General features: G+C 35.9%; 1 protein-coding gene across 2 annotated transcripts in view; it reads right to left on the bottom strand.

Annotated features, from left to right (window-relative positions):
- PTPN12 (protein tyrosine phosphatase non-receptor type 12) overlaps positions 1-18,492 on the bottom strand; it is an 87,560-nt gene that overhangs the window by 46,916 nt on the left and 22,152 nt on the right. For both annotated transcript variants that reach the window (XM_020880321.2, XM_070469796.1), the window contains exon 2: positions 1,441-1,549. In XM_020880321.2, coding sequence (XP_020735980.2) covers positions 1,441-1,549 — 109 coding nt within the window. The remainder of the gene's footprint in view (positions 1-1,440; positions 1,550-18,492) is intronic.

The raw sequence follows: 18,492 nt of genomic DNA, 5'->3' as shown, positions 1-18,492 counted from the left end.
AAGAGTCAGACACGACTGAACTGAACTGAACAGTAATTCCAGAGCATAATAAGAGTACCTCAAAATCATATTGCTTAATTTAAAAGAACTATTCAGAAACCCATACTATTCACTACTCTTAAGTGGATTGGTAAGAAAAGTGAATTATATTTTCCAAAAGCTTAATGAGTGGTTACTATGTGCTCGGGACAACTGTAGGCATTGTACCTGCACAAAGTAGTCTTTTAAGGTAATTATTATTTTAATCTCCATTTTGAAGATGAAGAAACTTAAGCACAGAAAGCACAAATCCAAAATCACACAGATAACAGGTGACAGAAGCAGGACTTGAACCTCCAGTCAGAACTCTTCATTATGCTCCGCTGCCAGCTTGTAATAACTGTGCTACTACCAGCCATCCGCAGATCCCATATCTGAGAGTAAAGCTGAATAACAAGAAGGATGAAAGATGAAATTTATGCAAAGAGGACAGTAAGAAAGAGGGAAGAAGACAAGTGAGGGAGGTGGCAATTTGAAAAAGGGATATTATAGAAGAAGGAAATTTAAAAAATAAAGACTGGTCAACAAAAAAATAGTTAACAGAAAAGAATAAGCACTAAACAACAACAACAACAATAATAATAAAAGTCTATCAAATATAATTAAAGTCACTGGAAAATTTACTAAGGACATTTTAGAAAGAATAAGCTTTAGGAATGAATGAGATTTTGTCAATTATACTTCAATAAAGCTAGAAAAAAAAAGGATGAAAGGAGAGTTGAGAGAATGGTATCATGGAATGTATACATTTCTAGATACTTGAAGGAAGGAAAAGAGAAAGACTATTGGCAGCTTTAAAAGGCAGCAGGTATGATATAAATTTTTAACTTTTACAGTTAAAGGTACTCTGATAGATTATAATGCTTAGGCAGTCTTAGGCATAACCTCAGAGATACATACCATGTTCTTAGACTACTAAGAACAAGCAGACACACAAGCATGAATCATGGTTCATTTTTTTTCATGGTTCATTATTAATGCTCCATTAATCAATTATAGTTCTTATGAATAGATAATAGATGAGTTAATATTTTTAGCATTTTATAAAATGTATTATTGAATTATGTCTGTATTATTTTATTTTTTACAAAAAATTTCTCTGAACAGGGAGTCCACAAAAGATATTTTTACTTGGATTTTTCAGATTTAAAAGTGGGGCAGTATCAGAGTAATTGTGATGCTTAAAGGGGAAAATAATGAACAATAAAACAACAGCAAAATATACTATCATAAAGAAAGGCAAGCACAACCACAAATTATTATCTTGTAGTGTACCTTGAAAGAGAAGCTCATCATTATTTTCTTAACAAATAAACTCATTAGGAAGAATAAAGCTAGTTTAAGCTATAAAACTACTAATTAGCATATCCATTTGTTCCATTAATGGCATTTTAAACTTACATGGCAGTATGTCCTTATATCTGTTCTTTTTAACATTTTCTTCTTTTTCTCCAGTGGCTGTGGGATAAATCTTTTCTGTTCTATATTTGGTTGACAATCTTCTTAGTCGCTTAAAATCAAAAGAAAAGAATATTCAAATTTAGAAAAACATTAGTATTTCAAAATGTTAATGAAAATTTGAATGATATATAGCTCTTCATTGAATTTTGCTAACCCCAATTTCTCACAACTCATTTTCTTGTTTTTCTAAGTTCACGGTAATCTCCCTAGCTCTTAATAATTAACCCTAAGATTTTTTTTTTCTTAGCATAAGAGCAAACCTAAGATTAATATTCCAACTAGTAATTTTAAAAGGGGGGCAGTAGAATAAAAGTGGTAAAGAGTCCACCTAACAATGCACGACTGAAGAGACTGGGTTTGATCTCTGGGTGAGGAAGTTCCCCTGGAGTAGGAAATGGAAACTGGTGCCGTATTCTTGCCCGGAAAGTTCCATGGGCAGAGGAGCCCGGCGGGTTACAGTCCATGGGGTCACAAACAGTTGCACATGACTGAGCAACTGAGCACAACACGGCACCAGATATAAATAATTTTATTTAAAGAAACCATTTTTAAGCTGAGTCAGAATATTTAACTCAGGATCCAAAAAACAAACTTTAAAATCACACCTAAAAGATTATATAAAAGTTCTTATTTCTTCTCTCAGTAAACCTTGAGCACCCATGATGTGCCAGGCTCCTTCCAAGGCATAAGCTAATAATTACTTATAAGACACTGCAAAACAAAGTTCTTTGATACTCAATTGGAAATGTTCAACAAAGACCAATTCTGCTTATTCAGTGCATTACAGAAGTGGTTTGTGAGTTAGTGAGAAATTCTTACCACATATGGCAGTAGGGATGTTCTTTGGGCTGGAATATTTCTGCATGTCAGTAATACACTTCCTGCTTTCAGAAGCACTGAAAGTCAGCATTGTGAATTGTTTAAATTCACTACTCAACCACATTGCTGAAATCTAATTTCAAAGGAACCTACTTTCTTCCAGGCTTAAAAACATATCGAAGGCATTCTGGTTTTACTATTCAACAAAAGTATTAAATACAAATGAAAAAGATGTCTGGTAACATTTAATTTTTTCACCATTTTATTTTTGTTCCTTGTGATACTGATAATTAAGCAACTAAGAATAGTATGTCTGTATTTTCACAGATAGAACTTTAATTGAACATCCTTAACTTATTCTGGTATTGACATACTTAACATTTAACATTTGAAATAATCTTAAAGTAGACCCTCACATACAGAATAAAAAAGTTTTTTCTTCTCTGAAAAACTCCTAAATTTTATCATCCCAATCTTAGAGACCTAAAGCAGGAATATATGTTTTTTAAAAATGAAAAATCTTAACTAGAATTTTGTTTTGCACAGGCACAATGCCAAAGAAAAACTGTCCACTTTTACGACGTTATTTCCTGTAGTAATAAAGTTTTCAAAGTATGGAAGTGCATGGCGGAGGGTAGGGAACTGTAGTTATTTAGATAGTAAATGGGCTGTTGGTGAGGGTGTGGGAAAACCAGAACTTTGACACAACACTGGTAGAAAAGAATATTAGTACAACCTCTAAGGAGGGTAATTTGGCAATTACAAATACACATAACCTCTTAACCTAGAAATGCACATCTACAAATTTGTTCTCTAGATTAATGGCACACGCTCATGAAATGATGCACACACACAGTTATTTATGGCAGAATTATTTATAACAGGAAAAGAACACAAAATTGGAAAAGACAGTAGAGGGCTGGCTAAAAGGGTCTGTTTCATTTACAGAAGCAGGGCTGAAAACAAATGACGAAGCTCTTAATATACAGAAGCTCTTAATATACAGTGACATGGAAAGATCTCAAAAACACACATGGAGTGTAAAGAAGCAGAGAACACAGTGGTGTGTATATTACTGTCAGTGTTAAAAATGTTTATTTGTATTTGCTTGTACGTGCATAAAACATCTCTGAAACTATTTACAAAGGTTGTTGTCTATGGGAAAGAGAATGAGTAGCTGTATGCTACGGGTGGGAAGGAAACATTACTATACATTCTTTTGTACATTTTGGATTATACGAATGCATTACCTATTCAAAAATAAAATTGTTTAAAAAATAAAAGTAGAAAAAAAATAAAAAATAAAAGTAGAAAAGATTATTCACAATTTCTTTATTCTACATTAACAAAGATCCTCCTAGTTACTTACATATATATCTTGCATATTTATGCAATTTTTTATTTTCTCTGCTCAAAGATGTTCAAATATAGTATCAATGTATTACAAAATATTCTACGTGAATGTGACTAACAGAAAGATAGCAATCCAAACAGTAGCAGAAACACAGGGGTAAGAGACTATAACTTAGGTAACTATCATTGGAAAAAAAAAAAAACACCCACACACACTAAAGAACAAAACAAAAAAACCTACAAAGAAAAGGAAAGAGGGGATGAATTTAATTGTAAAATGTAAATGCACTTCTGGAATGCCTGCTCCAGTCACTCTAAGCATTTCTTCTTTTATAAGAGAAATTATGTAATTTAAACATGCAAATTAAAATTTTTATAGAAAATTACTTTTCATTTCTCATATATGAAGCTTTAAGAACACTTTTGTGTACAAGTAAATATCTAATTTGAGTCTGAATTTTTATAGATCCAGTTTTCTTAAAGACTAACACAACAACCTGGATAGCATATTTAAAAGCAGAGACATCACTTTGCCAACAAACGTCGATCTAGTCAAGGCTATGGTTTTTCCAATAGTCATGAATGGATATAAGAGTTGGACGGTGAAGAAAGCTGAGGGCCGAAGAATTGATGCTTTTGAACTGTGGTGTTGGAGAAGACTCTTGAGAGTCCCTTGGACAGCAAGGAGATCCAACCAGTCCATCCTAAAGGAGATCAGTCCTGGGTGTTCATTGGAAGGACTGATGCTGAAGCTGAAACTCCAGTACTTTGGCCACCTCATGCAAAGAGTTGACTCACTGGAAAAGACCCTGATGCTGGGAAGGATTGGGGACAGGAGGAGAAGGGGACAACAGAGGATGAGATGGCTGGATGGCATCACCAATTCGATGGACATGAGTTTGAGTAAACTCCAGGAGTTAGTGATGGACAGGAAGGCCTGGCGTGCTGCGATTCATGGGGTCACAAAGAGTCAGACATGACTGAGTGACTGAACTGAACTGAACACAACACAGGATGTTTTTCTACAGTCATGCTTCCAACAAATCTATGTAAGTAGCATACTTAGAAATTTTCTTACCTCTTAGAGATAATAACCTATGTTCTTACCTCTTAGAGATACTAATCTATGATATAGTATAAATAAAACCACGGTGGTCCATTAAACATAAAAAATTGTTTTGTGCATTTAAAAAATTGACATAAAAAATTCTACCCAACTATATTAAAAAGATATCTTCAAGTAGGAACTTATTTCCTAACAAAAAAATCAGCTTTATAGTTAGTTGGTTGAATTAAAATTCTTGATCTGAAACTCTCTAGCTGTAAGACACTGAATATATTTAACCTGTGTCTCCTCCTCTGTGATCTGAGAATAATAACTACTCTGAGCAAAGAGTCTGGCATGAAAAAAATGGGCTCAATAATTGTTAACAATTACTATAGAATATTTCTGAAACTCTTTAAATGTTATTTGCTACTACAATTTTCTTTCTTTCTTTAAATAAAGCCTTTCCTAGATCAGAGATCAAAAGGCATCACATATTCTAGGCAATTTGTTTTCCTGGGAGTGTTGCATATTATAAAGCATGCTTCATTCATACTGTCAATTTTGAACATGCTTCACAATCACCTGGAGGGCTTGTTAGATGAGAAATGCAGGGACCCACCCTCAGAATTTGTATTTAATGAGTTCCCAGGTGATGCTGCTGCTGCTGCTGTCTGGAATCTGTGCTTACGAGCCCCTGGTGTAAAGTATGTTCAAGAAGGAATATAGTGACTGAACTGCATGACAAATACATAAACAGAATGCATGTTACTTCCTCTACTAAACTTTAAACTCTGAGTACAAGATTATTGTCAGATTAAAAAGTGTAATGCCCTGTATTACCAGAGAATACTTAATTCTTATATGTTAAATAAGTTAATTTTAGAATAACATCTGAATGCTGGGCTAAACAAAAGAAAATGGTTTCATTCTTTTAATACCACATAAAATTTAATCTCTCAGTAGTGCTTGGAGAAAACAGCACCACCAAGGTTTATTTAACTATATGAAATGGAAAGTGCTTACACATATAATGTCATTTTAATTTCCTGACCACCATTTCCATTATTTGTAGTGATGTTGTCTCTATGAAATTGAGAAACACGTCATAATGTACTAAGGAACGTTATTTTTAAGTACAGTGCTATGTGACAGTTGTATGAGAACAGCACTGAACCAAACACTAATAAAAATTATTTATTTATTAAGTTACACATAATTATACTAAAGCAAGAAAATACTTAGAAATCATTGTCCTAACTGAGCAAAAATATAGCTAAATGGTATATTTACATAAACTTATAAGTACTATTCACACCCTTCATTATGTGTGGCTTTTTTAAATAAGGAAAGGAAAAAAAAAAACCTTTAAGAAAGACATTTTCAGCTACCCTTAAAAGTCTTGAGAAAAATCACATAATAAACTCATATAATTCCACTCTAGAGTTTCTATTCTATAAAGCAAGTCTGGTCATTTTAAATCCCACACCTGAAAATTCTCCAATGGGTCTATCACGTCCTAGATAAATTACCACATCCTTTAATTTTAACATATTTTGAAAGCTGCCTGTCTAATTTCCCAGCTTCTTTTTATAACACTCTCTCACACAGAGTATGACACTTCACCCATAGATTTATCACCACGGCCACCACCACCACCACCAGCAACCTTCCACCCCTCAGTTCTACAGGTTTTACCCTTTCTGGTGAGTTAATAGGACGACTCTGGCTAGAGTGTTACTTCCTTTCTGAAGCCTCTCTTAAACCTTCCCTTCCTCATTCCTCCCAATTCCCAGAACTAAGTAGTCAAGAATTCATTGCTCTATTACCACTTGTGAAAAGTATTTAACTTAATGATGTCTCACCCATTAAACTATAACACTGAAGATAGAGACTGGGTATCTTACTGTACTTTATAAACTGCTGCTGCTAAGTCACTTCAGTCATTCCGACTCTGTGCGACCCCATAGACGGCAGCCCACCAGGCTCCACCAATCACATTAAAACGAGTGATTTCAAGAATTGTTTAATTAGACTTCTCAGGCAAGTTACAGAAATGTCTCTGATATGTTAGAATTTGTGATGCAAATAAAAATAGGGTTTAACAATCACTGTGTTTTAAAGTTTCAAATCACTTTCTCTTTACTTTTTAAAAACACAAAAGGTTTACTCTCCAATTCTAAATCAGTAACTGATTCTCAGAGGCCTCTAAAGCCAATTACAACATGACTATCCTCTTTAAGGTATCCAGTTGTGTGTCAAGACTTGGTTCTTTAAAAGGGTAGAACAGTTTCCTTGTTTATCTAAGGACCAAAGCTAATGAGAATGTGTTTGTGACGCTTGTTGACTCCAGAACTGTCTGTCTACTCGACTGTCCACTGGGTGTCCCATAGGCATCACGAAACGTCCAAAGCGCATGTCCAAACAGCACCACCATTCAACAGTCGCTCAAGCCTAAAAGCTGGCAATCACCCCGAATCCTACCTCTACCTCCCCTCACCTCAGCATCCAATCAATCCACTGGCAAGCCGTGTTCGCTGTGCCCCTCAAATTTATCTAATTCTCTTCATATTAACCAAACAGACTCAGAATTCAGAGTACATGTAGACAAGAACAAGTATACAATTTGATTCTGACCTGGATTTTCAATCAGAACAATTAAGAAATCAGTTCTAATGAGATGGATGAAACTGGAGCCCATTATACAGAGTGAAGTAAGCCAGAAAGATAAAGACCATTACAGTATACTAACACATATATATGGAATTTAGAAAGATGATAACAATAACCCTATATGCAAAACAGAAAAAGAGACACAGATGTACAGAACAGAATTTTGGACTCTCTGGGAGAAGGTGAGGGTGGTATGTTTCGAGAGAACAGCATCGAAACATGTATATTATCAAGGGTGAAACAGATCACCAGCCCAGGCTGGATGCATGAGACAAGTGCTCCGGCCTGGTGCACTGGGAAGAGCCAGAGGGATTGGATGGACAGGGAGGTGGGAGGGGGGATCAGGATGGGGAACACATGTAAATCCATGGCTGATTCATGTCAATGTATGGCAAAAACCACTACAATACTGTAAAGTAATTAGCCTCCAACTAATAAAAATAAATGAAAAAAAAAAAGAATACAAATTGACAGAAAAACAGGAGAGCTTAAATAAAATTAAGGCAACTCAAATTCTTTTTGGTGTAAGATGGAAAATAGATAAATTAGGTATTGGAGATCAAGCCTTCTCATACTCTGTTATTAGGCCATACACTACTGCCTCCAATTCCTAAATGTCCCCAACAACTGAAAAGAACAGTATCAACTTTATAAGACATTAACTTTAGAAAATATGCACACAAGAATATGCAAATCATAATAATGTACCTTAAAGTTAAATAAAGTGAAATTACTTTATACTGTAGCAAAATATAAGAATAACTAAACAGTACTGCTTTTGCCATTGCTCTGTAATATTTCTGAAGCAATTATCAGAAAAATTCATCTGAAGTTTTAAAATTCATCTATGTGTACTGTGGCACATAGTTGGCAGACAGTAACAACTGAGATGAAAAAATTCATCTGGTTTTATGCCTAAAATATTAATGTCATCAGTCACAAAAAGCCACTGACTCATAATACTACTGAGTTAACCCAACAACAATAACTGGATGATTATTAAGACAAAATTAAAAAATTTAAAACCTCAAAGTAGCAGCAGCAAGTAGTAAAATCAGAGTATAATTTCCATAAAACATACACTCTCTAACTGGCTATTCTTTATATCTTTACAAATATATTTATGTAAAAATATGTATGCTACTAATAATAACTTATAAGCAATTAAAATAACAGGTCTTTCAAGTACACAACTGCAATGTTTACCTTTAGTTGCAAATTATGCAACTCTGCCTTTCAAAATTCATCTTCCTATCTTTGCTCACCCTTTTACCTACTGCTGCATGACAAACTAACTATCTGTCATTCTTCAGAAATGCATTGCTATGCCTTCTCATTAAAGCTAAGCCAGGGCCCATAGAGCTGCTTCATTTTGCTATACAGTAGAAACTAACATAACATTGTAAGACCACTATACTCCAATGAAAATTATTTAAAAAAAAAATGTTTAAGTCAGGGCTGGTACTCAAAAGACATACTTTGAAGTAAATAGGGGCCAATCGTGGGCTTCCTAAATAGCACAGCAGTATAAAAAAATTCACCTGCCCATGCAGATGTAGGTTTGATCCCTAGGTCAGGACGATCCCCTGGAAGAGGAAATAGCAACCCACTCCAGTATTCTTGCCTGGAGAATCTCATGGACAGATGAGCCTGGTGGGCTACAGTTCACAGGGTCACAAAGAACTGGACACAAATGAACACACATGCATCAAAGGGGCCAATCTTACCAGTCTTTAGGTAATAAAACGATTTTACTCCTTGTTCACGTAAATTTTAATGCTTCAGTTATTTTCAGTTGGCCAAGCAAACTCCTTGCTTCTTTACTGCTCAGTACAGAAATCATCTTGTTGAAACATTTCCTGAGAATAGTACTGGAACCCAACCCCATCTTCCACTTCCTCCCTTACTGCTTCCTCATTTCTACTCACAGCACTTGATATTTATCTCTCATCTAGGACATATCCCAATTTGCAATAATTATTTATATGTGTACATATACCATCCCTGATAGAATATGAGTTCTCTGAAGATAGAGACCATGTCTTATTCGATTAATAACAGCTACTACCAGGGTAACCTGTGACAAACTCCAGCAAGTCAATAACACTGTTTAGGTCTTCTCAGGTGGTAATATTCAGAGGGAAAGGATGCAAATCAGAATTGGCCAGTAAACTTAGGAAGTGATTTTCCTTCCCTCCTTAAACTTCATTATCACTTCATAATGAGACAGCTTTAAGTCAAAGAAGCTAGGGTTCAATTCCTAGTTCCATTAAATACTAGCAAAGGGGATCTCTTCAACACAGTAGTTTTACAATCCTCCATGAATGGATGAAGCAATAGATCTTCATTTTGAGAATTAGTTTTTACAATACCATTCACCATCGCAACAAAAAGAATAAAATACTTAGGAGTATATCTACCTAAAGAAACAAAAGACTTATACATAGAAAACTATAAAACACTGATGAAAGAAATCAAAGAGGACACAAACAGATGGAGAAATATACCGTGTTCATGGATTGGAAGAATCAATATTGTCAAAATGGCTATACTACCCAAAGCAATCTATAGATTCAATGCAATCCCTATCAAACTACCAACAGTATTTTGCACAGAACTAGAACAAATAATTTCACAATTTGTATGGAAATACAAAAAACCTCGAATAGCCAAAGTAATCCTGAGAAAGAAGAATGGAACTGGAGGAATCAATCTGCCTGACTTCAGACTCTACTACAAAGCCACAGTCATCAAGACAGTATGGTACTGGCACAAAGACAGAAATATAGATCAATGGAACAGAATAGAAAGCCTAGAGATAAATCCACGAACCTATGGTCACCTTATCTTCGACAAAGGAGGCAAGGATATACAATGGAAAAAAGACAACCTCTTTAACAAGTGGTGCTGGGAAAACTGGTCAACCACCTGTAAAAGAATGAAACTAGAACACTTTCTAACACCATACACAAAAATAAACTCAAAATGGATTAAAGATCTAAATGTAAGACCAGAAACTATCAAACTCCTAGAGGAGAACATAGGCAAAACACTCTCCGACATAAATCACAGCAGGATCCTCTATGACCCACATCCCAGAATTTCAGAAATAAAAGCAAAAATAAACAAATGGGACCTAATGAAACTTAAAAGCTTTTGCACAACAAAGGAAACTATAAGCAAGGTGAAAAGACAGCCCTCAGATTGGGAGAAAATAATAGCAAACGAAGCAACAGACAAAGGATTAATCTCAAAAATATACAAGCAACTCCTCCAGCTCAACTCCAGAAAAATAAATGACCCAATCAAAAAATGGGCCAAAGAACTCAACAGACATTTCTCCAAGGAAGACATACAGATGGCTAACAAACACATGAAAAGATGCTCAACATCACTCATTATCAGAGAAATGCAAATCAAAACCACAATGAGGTACCATTATACGCCAGTCAGGATGGCTGCTATCCAAAAGTCTACAAGCAATAAATGCTGGAGAGGGTGTGGAGAAAAGGGAACCCTCTTACACTGTTGGTGGGAATGCAAATTAGTACAGCCACTATGGAAAACAGTGTGGAGATTTCTTAAAAAGCTGGGAATAGAAATGCCGTATGACCCAGCAATCCCACTTCTGGGCATACACACCAAGGAAACCAGATCTGAAAGAGACACGTGCACCCCAATGTTCATCGCAGCACTGTTTATAATAGCCAGGACATGGAAGCAACCCAGATGCCCATCAGCAGACGAATGGATGAGGAAGCTGTGGTACATATACACCATGGAATATTACTCAGCCATTAAAAAGAATTCATTTGAATCAGTTCTAATGAGATAGATGAAACTGGAGCCCATTATACAGAGCGAAGTAAGCCAGAAAGATAAAGACCATTACAGTATACTAACACATATATATGGACTTTAGAAATATGGTAACGATAACCCTATATGCAAAACAGAAAAAGAGACTCAGATGTATAGAACAGACTTGTGGACTCTGGGAGAAGGTGAGGGTGGGATGTTCCAAGAGAACAGCATTGAAACATGTATATTATCTAGGGTGAAACAGATAACCAGCCCAGGTTGGGTACATGAGACAAGTGCTAGGGCCTGGTGCATGGGAAGACCCAGAGGGATTGGGTGGAGAGGGAGGTGGGAGGGGGGACTGGGATGGGGAATACATGTAAATCCATGGCTAATTCATTTCAATGTATAACAAAAACTACTGTAATGATGTAAAGTAATTAGCCTCCAACTAATAAAAATAAATGGAAAAAAAAAAATAAATAAAATAAGAGAGAATTAGTTTTTAAACAAAACTTTGTACTGCAGACTTTATTTTAAAACAATTAATATGGCAAAGCACAAAAACTAACAGAAAAAAGGTAGTAAAAAATTTCACATCAAGCCTATAATCATTTTTTGCATACCCTAGACAACAAGTAAATGGCTTCCTTTTCTCAAAGGAAGGACTCCAGTTTTCTAGTTGGAAAAGAAAATATAGTACTTTCTCAAGATCAAAATATTAGAAGGATATAATTTATAAATTATAATTTATATAATTATATAAAATATAGTTATATATATATATTTATATATATAATATATAATTTATATTCAAGTTTATTCTTTGCCTACCTCTAGGCTATTTTTTTTTTTTTTTTGAAAAAACTAGAATCCTATTTGAACTAAGAGGACAATACAATTGTTTTGTTAATACAGCAAATGGAGGGACTTCCGTTGAGGTTCAGTGGTTAACACTCTGCGGCTACTGCAAAGGTCATGGGTTCAATCCCTGGTGAAGGAACTAACATCCACATGCCACGTGGTTTAGTCTAAAAATAAATGTAAAAAATAACTAATAATTTAAATACAGTAAATGGGAAAAATGGGTTCTCAGGTTTATTTTTGTTTCTGCTCACAAAGTCCTCACCTTCTCTTTCATCTGTTTCTTCATCATCCTTTATCTCATGCCCTCTCACCATTTAACTCATGCAAACATTGATTCCATATTTTCTATGTCAATCCCAACTTCAAAGATTTTCTTCCACTGTCCCCACAGCAAATTGCTCAAAAATTTCCAAAATCTACATATTAATACTCCAGCTTCTGACTATGCCTCCCTTCATCTGGTTATGTCTTGACTTAAGAAAACACAATCACTATAGTCCTCTTTACTCTGTAGTCTAAACTGTGAAATACTCTAAGCCCAGACTCTCAAAAGTATTCCAAAGCAATTCATCACTGATCTCATTATTCCAAAATATATAATATAAATATACAGTAAACTTGAAAATGTTGAGTCCCAGGGTCAACACATTAAGTTACAATAACTGTCCAACTAAAAAATAAAGACCCCTCAAATTAATAGTGTGGGTGTAGAATTCATATTTTCATCTTTGCAAAAACAAATGTAGCACAGGAAGAGTCACCTTTGTAGTTTAAGAAAGCTCAATTCATATTTACCACTCACTGTATGGAAATGAAACTTATACTTCTGGTAAACCATTAACTCCTGAACCCCCTGAAAATTTCATTCTTCTCTTTACCACTTGTACTGAAAACTACTGCTCTGAAGTCACCAATAATCTCCAAAAGGCATCAAAATTAATAGCCTCAATTCCTATAAAGTGTTTAACAACTGATCTATCTCTTTTTAAAACTCTTTTCTTCGATTCCATGAAACTACTGTTTCTTGACTTTCCTCTTACCCTTTCTGGTCCTTTAAGTATGTGTTCTCTATTCATCTATTGTCTCCTCAGATTTTGTCTTTTAGCAAGTCTATCCCCTGCTCCTTACTACTCCCTTAACTATTACATTGGGCTTCGTCGGTGGCTCAGTGGTAAAGAATCCGCCTGTCAATGCAGGCCGATCCCTGGGTTGGGAAGATACCCTGAGGAAGGAAATGGCAACTCACTGCAGTGTTCTTGCCTAGAATCCCATGGACAAGAGGAGCCTGGCAGGCTATAGTCCATGGTGTCAAAAAAGAGCAGGACACAACTTAATGACTAAACAACAAACAACTATTATATGACACAATCTCCAAATCTGTGTTTTCTGGAACATTCACAACAGCCTCTCAAATCTAACTAGATACAAAGAAATTGACTGATTTTTTCAAATGCTTCTATGTCCCTTTTGATATTCATGGCACCTCTACCCTCCTTAGCCATTCAGGCTTAAAACCTCCCAGTAGTTTTGGACTTTCCCCACTTACCTGTCCACTTGCTTCCTCTCACATCAACCAGTTTCAAGTTCCAGTGAGAATACCTCAGTAAACAGCTACCAAACCTGGCCCTTAACTTTCTAGTCCCACTACCAATGAAGAAAGATAGTTGTTCTAAGGACAGAATGATGGGTAACTTAATTTTCTTTCCTTTAATTATTTTAAAGGAATTGTATTGTCTTTTCAATTAAAAATATTTAAGAAACCCTTTGAATGACTATGGAAAAATGGGAAATTTGGTGGCATAACAAAATAATAAATAACTGATAATTAATGTATGCCATGGAGTAGAGACAGAAAAACACATGTGTTCATCATCATGCATGCAAAGCACCCTACCCAACATTCACCATAGAGCTTGCCTTTAAATATGTAAAGACTGAGAAGAGCATGTAAGATAACAGATGAGGAATTTAAGAAACATTTTTAATTACCTGCTTCAGATTAGCTGACTTCCTATGGTAGTGGTTTTGTCGCTAAGTTGTGTCTGATTCTTGCAACCCCATGGACTGTAGCCCGTCAGACTCCTCTGTCCATGAGATTCTCCAGGCAAGAAATACTGGAGTGGGTTGCTATTTTCTTCTCCAGGGAATCTTCCCAACCCGGGAATCGAACCTGAGTCTCCTGCATTGCAGGCAGATGCGTTCCCAACTGAGCTATAAGGGAAGCCGCTGACTTCTTATAGAAACTAGCAAATACCAAAATATCTTTATTTGTATATTCAAATAGTGTCTTTTTTTTTTCTTAAAGACACTAAGAGATTTTAATCTCTTTTTGTGTGTACCCTAAGATTTGATGCCATACCAGAATAGAATACTTGAGACCACATTGCTCATTACCAGCAACAATTTCTATTTAAAATTTAGAAAACAATTTCCAACTATACATTATAAGTCTATTTAGGCAGCATTAGACAAAATAAATTACAGGCAAAATTCCAGAATGGCTCACTGATGTTCTCCCTAATCCTTCCATTATGGATCTATGCAGACACCACATATGTCCTTTAATTTACCTAAAAGCTTGAAAATTACCTGGCAAACCAGGCTTAAGTTTACAAGCCATATTTTTGCATCTTCTCACTCCACTCCCCAAGTCTAGTTACATATAAGGAACTCCTATTAAAATACGCTCTGCCAATATTCCCTATCAATGCATAATTTGATTAATATGAAGTATTTATGTTTTTAAGATATAAAAAATTAAGTATAATAAAGGATCTACTTCCACACAATCATTTCATTTCTCAAAAAGGAGACCAAGTAGAGATAAAGTCAAGTTAGGTTGCCAAACTTTTGTTTGTAAATTTAAATTTTAAATTCTTATTAGAGACAGTTTGGTAATTCCTTAAAAGGTTAAATATAGAGTTACCATGTAATCCAGTAATTCCACCCCTAGGTATATACTCACGAGAACTGAAAACATATGCCCACACTAAAAACTATACACAAATAATCATAGTAATATTACTCATGAGTCAAAAAGTGGCAACAACCCAAATGTCCATTGACTGATAAATATAAACAAAATGTAGTCTAGTCAAACAATGGAATATTATTTGGCCATAGAAAAGGAATAAAGTATCGATACATCCTTAACTGATGAAAGTTGAAAACATGCTAAGTAAAAGGCAGACAAAAAAGGCAGATATCATTCCATTTATATGAAATGTCCAGACTCGGCAAATTTATAATCAGAAAGTAGATTGGTAGTTTCTAGGATGCTGCGGTGAGGGGGAATGAGGTCTGACAGGTAATGGGCATAAGGTTTCTTTTTGTTGTGATTTCTGATATTAGATATTGATGATTTCTTGCAAAAAGTGTTTCATTCTGGCATTATTTTAGACTTGGTCTGGAAAAGGCCAGATTATACTACTGTGAAGGTATGTCCACCCAGTTACCATGGGCAGGATTTTGTCTTCACGTATCTCTTTGTAATAAAGATAAATAGTACTCCTCTTCAAAGAAAAAGCCAGACTTAAATCATGAAAAACTAAGACCCACCTACATACAATTATCAAGATTTCTGCAATATTTTAAATAAAAACAAATTGCGGTAACAGAGTAAATACACAACAAAAATAATTTACAAATAAAATCTAGAATGTGTTTCTTAATTTTAGATTCCTTGAATCAAAATAACCCAAGATTTGAAATAAAAGATGTGACATTTTGATGACTTTCAAAACCATGGTCAAAGTCACTGAACAGAATTTACTAATATTTCCTCTAGTAAAACCTTTACTAAGACAGGCAGAAGATAATGTCAATGTGTATAGCAATCTTGGTAGAAAAAATAATAACTGAAACTTCAGATGATTTTAAGAATTGTTAATTAAACTGAATTATGAGTCCATATTAACTGTTATGAGAATTTTACTTTGAAAATGAATCACAAGTTTTATTTTATTATGACTGTTAAATTTTCATAAACTGTCTTTTTTGTGCAAAAGATGAATATATAGAAACACTATATAGAGGGCTCCTACAACTCAATAAAAAAAAACATACACAATTTAAAAAGAGGCAAAGGACTTAGATACGTCTCAAAAATATATATAAAAAGCATATGAAAAGATGCTCAACACCACTAATCAGCATAGAAATACAAATCAAAACTACAATGAGATGCCACCTCACCAGTGCAACAGCTACTATCAAATAAACGCCACCCCCCTCCCGCAAAAAACGAATGTTGGTGAGGATGTGTAGAAACTATAACCTCTGTGTACTGTTGGTGGGAGTGCAAAATGGTGTAGCCACTGTGGAAAACAGCATAGTAATTTAAAAAATTAAAACTTGAATCCAACAAGTCCACTTATGGATATATACCCCAAGTAACTGAAAGCTGGCTCTGAGACAGGTATGTGTATACTCAAGTTCATAACAACATGATTCACAATAGCCAAAAGGTGAAAACAATCCAGCTGTCCATGGAGGGGCCAATGGATAAACAGAACATGGTATACAGATACAATGAAATACTAATTGACCTTAAATAGGAAGGAAATTCTGACACATGCTGCAGCATGGATGAAACATGAAAATACATTAAATAAAATAAGCCAGCCACAAAAGAACAAATACTTTTTATTCCACTTAAATGAGGTATGAAGACTCATATAGATAGAAAGGAGAATGGTAGTTTCTAAGGGCTAACTGGAGAAGGGCAATAGGAGTTAGTTGTTTAATGGGTATAGAGTTCCGGTTTTGCAAGATGAAGAGTTCCAGAGATTGGTTTCACCACAATGTGAATATACTTAGCACTACTAAACTGTACACTTACCACAATTAAAGCTTCTTTAAAAAAAAAAGTAACAAAGAAACCCTCTGTAGTTGTTTGAATAGAAATTAAATGCCCTAACCAATATAGGAAAGGGACAAGCTAGCTGTTGGGAAGTGCCTTTAAAGTGTCTCAGATTACCAAGTCACACAATATTCATGTAAGGTTAGGTAGCTATGCTCTACTAATGAATTTTTGCCTTTTCATACTGTTCATGGGGTTCTCAAGGGAAGAAGACTGAAGTGGCTTGTCATTCCCTTCTCCAGTGGACCACATTTTGTCAGAACTCTCCACCATGACCCGCCCCTCTTAGGTGGTGCTACACGGCATGGCTCACAGTTTCACTGAGTTAGACAAGGCTGTGGTCCATGTGATTATATTGGTTAGTTTTCTGTGATTGTGGTTTTCAGTCTGCCTGCCCTCTGATGGAGAAGGATAAGAGGCTTATGGAAATTTACCGATGGGAGAGACTGACTGAGGGGGAAATTGGGTCTTGTTCTGATGGGCGGGGCCATTTTCAGTAATTCTTTAATCCAATTTTCTGTTGATGGGTGGAGCTGTGTTCCTTCCATGCTATTTACCTGGGGCCAAACTATGGTGGAAGTAACGAAGATAATGGTGACCTCCTTCAAAAGGTCCCATGCATGTACTGCTACGCTCTGCCCCCAACCCTGCAGCAGGCCACCACCGACACACACCTCAGCTGGAGACTCCTGGACACTCACAGGCAAGTCTGGGTCAGTCTCCTGTGGGGGTCACTGCTCCTTTCTCCTGGGTGCTGGTGCACAAGGTCCTGTTTGTGCCCTCCAAGAGTCTATTTCCCAGTCCTGTGTAAATTCTGGCAGCTCTATGGTAGGGTTAATGGTGACCTCCTCCCAGAGAGCTTATGCCATACCCAAGCCTGATGCACCCAGAGCTCCACAGGAGACGCTCAAACACAGTTCTATCTCAGTCTCTGTGGGGTCCCTGGGTCCCGGTGTGTACAAGGTTTGTCTGACCCTCTTAGCGTCTCTGGCGGGAATGGGGTTTGATTCTAAATGCAAATTCGCCCCTCCTACTGTAAAGAGCAATACTGCATAGGAACCTGGAATGTTAGGTCCATGAATCAACACAAATTGGAAGTGTTCAAACAGGAGATGGCAAGAGTGAACATCGACATTTTAGGAATCAGCAAACTAAAATGAACTGGAATGGGTGAATTTAACTCAGATGACCATTATACATACTACTGTGTGCAAGAATCTCTTAGAAGAAATGGAGTAGCCATCATAGTCAACAAGAGTCCAAAATGCAGTGCTTGGATGCAATCTCAACAATGACAGAATGATCTCTGTTCGTTTCCAAGGCAAATCATTCAATATCATGGTAATCCAAGTCTATGCCCCGACCAGTAATGCTGAAGAAGCTGAAGTTGAACAGTTCTATGAAGACCTACAGGACCTTCTAGAACTAACAACTAAAAAAGATGTCTTGTTTACGATAGGGAACTGGAATGCAAAAGTAGGAAGTCAAGAAACACCAGGAGTAACAGGCAAATTTGGCCTCGGAGTACAGAATGAAGTAGGGCAAAGGCTAATAGCATTTTGCCAAGAGAACG

The sequence above is a fragment of the Odocoileus virginianus genome, chromosome 1 (genome assembly GCF_023699985.2).
Source record: "Odocoileus virginianus isolate 20LAN1187 ecotype Illinois chromosome 1, Ovbor_1.2, whole genome shotgun sequence".
NCBI classification, from domain to species: Eukaryota; Metazoa; Chordata; class Mammalia; order Artiodactyla; family Cervidae; genus Odocoileus; species Odocoileus virginianus.
The sequence above is the reverse complement of the archived record's forward strand: the minus strand, read 5'-3'. Positions and strand labels throughout refer to the sequence as shown.